The sequence below is a fragment of the Xiphias gladius genome, chromosome 22, assembly GCF_016859285.1.
Source record: "Xiphias gladius isolate SHS-SW01 ecotype Sanya breed wild chromosome 22, ASM1685928v1, whole genome shotgun sequence".
Lineage (NCBI taxonomy): Eukaryota > Metazoa > Chordata > Actinopteri > Istiophoriformes > Xiphiidae > Xiphias > Xiphias gladius.
In genome coordinates, this window is record NC_053421.1 from 7,750,210 (window position 1) to 7,753,599 (window position 3,390).

The 3,390-nt window shown below is 41.9% G+C and overlaps 1 protein-coding gene across 1 annotated transcript in view; it reads right to left on the bottom strand.

Moving 5' to 3' along the window:
- Positions 1-1,707: 1,707 nt before the first annotated feature.
- The window catches only part of emc2 (ER membrane protein complex subunit 2), a 25,888-nt gene continuing 24,205 nt past the window's right edge, over positions 1,708-3,390 (bottom strand). The window contains exon 11 of the mRNA XM_040118557.1: positions 1,708-2,336. Within this exon, the coding sequence (XP_039974491.1) occupies positions 2,250-2,336 (87 nt within the window). The 3' untranslated portion in view covers positions 1,708-2,249. The remainder of the gene's footprint in view (positions 2,337-3,390) is intronic.

Consider the following 3,390-nt stretch of genomic DNA (forward strand, 5'->3'; position numbering starts at 1 on the left):
ATCATCCTGGGGCTCATCCTGTTCGACAAACCTGGCACCTGTAGAGCAGCCGAGGACAAGCAAACCCTCTCCAGGGGCTAATCTCCAAGGGAATCCAGGATTATGGGCAGCACTAATAGCAGATCCCCTACACACATTAAGATGAGCCAACGGCTTAGTGGGGTTAGAAGGTTATTTTCTTGCTTAGCTGTCTTTTAGTCTGGCTGTGCTGTCAAGGTATGGACTTACTGGGACAAATGTTGAAAAGGCTGTCAGGGGCTGGAGGTGTTGTAAACAGTGGGGTGAGAAGTGATGCTTAGATTTATTTAGACTCTGCAGTACATGGAGGGGCCAAGATGCTATTTTTCTTAACTCTACAAGGATATGTTTGGAAAGCACAGCTGAAAGCAAGGAAAATGAGATTCATGACTGATAAATGAGGCGAAACAGACTTTTTCTTGCTCAGCAAATCAGAGTTGCAGACAGGTTAGAAAAAACATTACATACAGGTTAAGTTTAGTGCATGACAGCCTACTTCCAGGTGCATACTGTCACTCACTGCTGCATACAAAGGTTTTACCCAAATTCATGAGTTCTTCAACCAAACTACAGATGGCACTATTGCCTCAGTATGGTTGGCAATGGAGAGCATATCTCATAATGATGACCCATCAAACCGATTGGACAACCTTTATTCTTCTTTTACAAGCTCATAAATGACCTTTGCAAGTACAGCAATATTTAAATGGGAGGTAGAACAAAAGGAATCACTCTGCTTCTAATCAAACAGCTTTCACCCTGTAACGCATCAAAAAAAGAGCTTCATTTAGCCTCAGCCCTTTTCCTGTAAAAATAACTCAAGTCAGTTTATACTCAAACGTCCCCTGGCTTTCATTGGTTCCGCCAGATTTGTGAGGCAAATCAAATGCAGACACATTCATCCACTGACCAAGGCCAGAGTATTTAAAACTTGAGAAAATGGCTTTCCACACTCCGCGCATTGAGCTCGTGACCTCTCTCAATTTAAAAGCTGTCCAAAAAAGACCATAAACTCAACACTAAAGTTTTCCATCAGCCAAAGAGTGAAATTATGAGACAATTACCATGACTTAATAAACAAAAGAAATAGAAGTAACAGCTGACCCTGCATGGGTGAGCAACAACTGAAGATGATAATTTGGATCAATTCAGATTAAACAATTACAGGACCAAGTAAACTGAATCTACTGCTATAACAACAGAGGAAACCAGGGCTGCCTCTCATAGCACTAAGATGTCTTTCTTCCCCGCCTGTCATGCATGTTCCCAGATTCATGAATAGAATTTTTTTATTTATTTCCAGCTTGTGGCGTGTTAATTACTGGCAGCATTCTCCGAGGCTCTCTAAACTGAAATGACAGAGGTGTTCTTCAGTTCGCCGAAGTTGGTTCAGCTGCTGTCCGAGGTAATTGAAAGGCAGGATTTCCCAGCTGGAATCACTGGGAAAGAAGAGGCCCCTGTTGTTGCCACTGCTGCATAATGACAAATGTCACTTATCCTTTTCCAGGATAGTTACAGCAGGTTCAGATGTGTCAATAATTGTCTCTGCTGGGGACAACGTGACTGTTTAGATTCATGGAAATCCAAAAAAATAACCCACTAGCTATGCTGCTACATGGCTACAAACACTCATGAAGAAAATTAATTTTCAACTCAGCATTCTGTCCTACTTTTGTGAGAACAGTTTGATAAATTTGACAAAAGAAAAAAGCATTTTTATTAAAGATGGTGCATTTACAGATAGTACAGAGACAGTAAAGGACCTCAGTGCAGACAGGTGGGATCTCCATACTGCCTCATAAATAGTAGTTCCTGTACAGCTTGTTATCTTTCTGGTCACATGGTTATCGCCTTGATGTGGATGTGGTAATTAGTGATATCAACTCAAGGTGAGACTAAAAGACAGTTTGAGATAGGGAGGAATAGTTAAGTTCAGTGTGAGAAAATCAGCTGGGTTAATACTATGTAGAATTTGTTTATATAAGTTGGAGTACTTGGATTTTGGTGTTGTACCAAATGGGTGGGGAAATCTTTGCACTTAAGGAGAAAAAATGTCTTCCATTGTCCATGTCAAGTTCACTCAATTGCAGAACCAAACTTGAAGGAATACAGAAAAAAAAATTAGTTAAAGATCTGGTTCTGGTCACATTTCAAGGCTATCCGAGCTGCCAAGTTGCTCCAAGTGACTGTTTGTGAACAGAAGGGAGGAAGAAAGGTGCGGACGAGGGCACCTAGGACATGGTGATCTGCATGGACTCCAGCATCTCCTCCACTGCCTTCATGGAGCATTTGTTCTCCTTGGTCCCACGACCAGCCAGCTGCATGTCAAAGAAGGAAGGTGAAAGGCAGAGAGAGACAGAGACGGAGAGCAGGGGAGAGGAAAAGAGAAGCTCATTAGGTCTCTCTGCCAACTAATGGAGTAATGGCAACCAAACACACTTGAACACAGCCTCACTGAGGCACTGATAGCCTCATCCACCCTATACCATGCAATACCGACTGAGCGAAGCAACAATGATCTGAGAGACAACAATGATCATTCATTAGACAGGATTGGTAAACAACACATGCAAAGTAAAATAATATCTCTAATTTCAGGGGTTTTCCTAAACTGTTGCATAAGTGACATTTTTCTTTGTGTGTGTGTGCTCAGAGAAGGATGCCCACATTAGTCCACTTCCCTAGCCTCTAGTAGAGGAGTACATAACACCACACTCTAATTTTAGCACTGTGTCCACAGGGTTTCACAGGAAGTGCCGCAAATTATAATCCACAAACAGATACAAGATTACTCATGCCTGCCCATACAGACACACACTTTTTCTACCCAGTTAAACTTTGCAATAGACAAGGCATCCCCTCACAACATTTTGAAGAGACACACAACTTCCTTAGCCTTGGGCAGGGGATCATGGACATAATAAAGGGTCAGTCAAATTAACCTCATCTAACCCACATTTGTAGACCAACATATATCTTTATGATATCTCTCCAAAAGAATTCAAAAGTATTCTATATAGTAACGGAGTAAAATCCCAAGAAGAACTTGCTGTTTAGGCTGACAGAAAGTTGCAGCGCATCAGTCACCATATCACAATACAGGTACACAACTTAGAAAAATATCTGCTGCTCTGTAGACGCTCCAAGGATGTGTCCTCAACAACTATGATACAGCTCAAAAGCAAAGGACAAGCAGAAGGCAAAAGTACTGCAGGGTCCTTTTGATTAAATCATTATGAAAACACCATTATCCTGAGTCAAGCACAGACAGGGGATACCATTTCAACCACATGCCAATACTGCCTCTGGATAACAGAACACATTCTGCATGTCCTCCAAGGTGAGACATAAGCCCCTAGAGAGGGTGAGCAC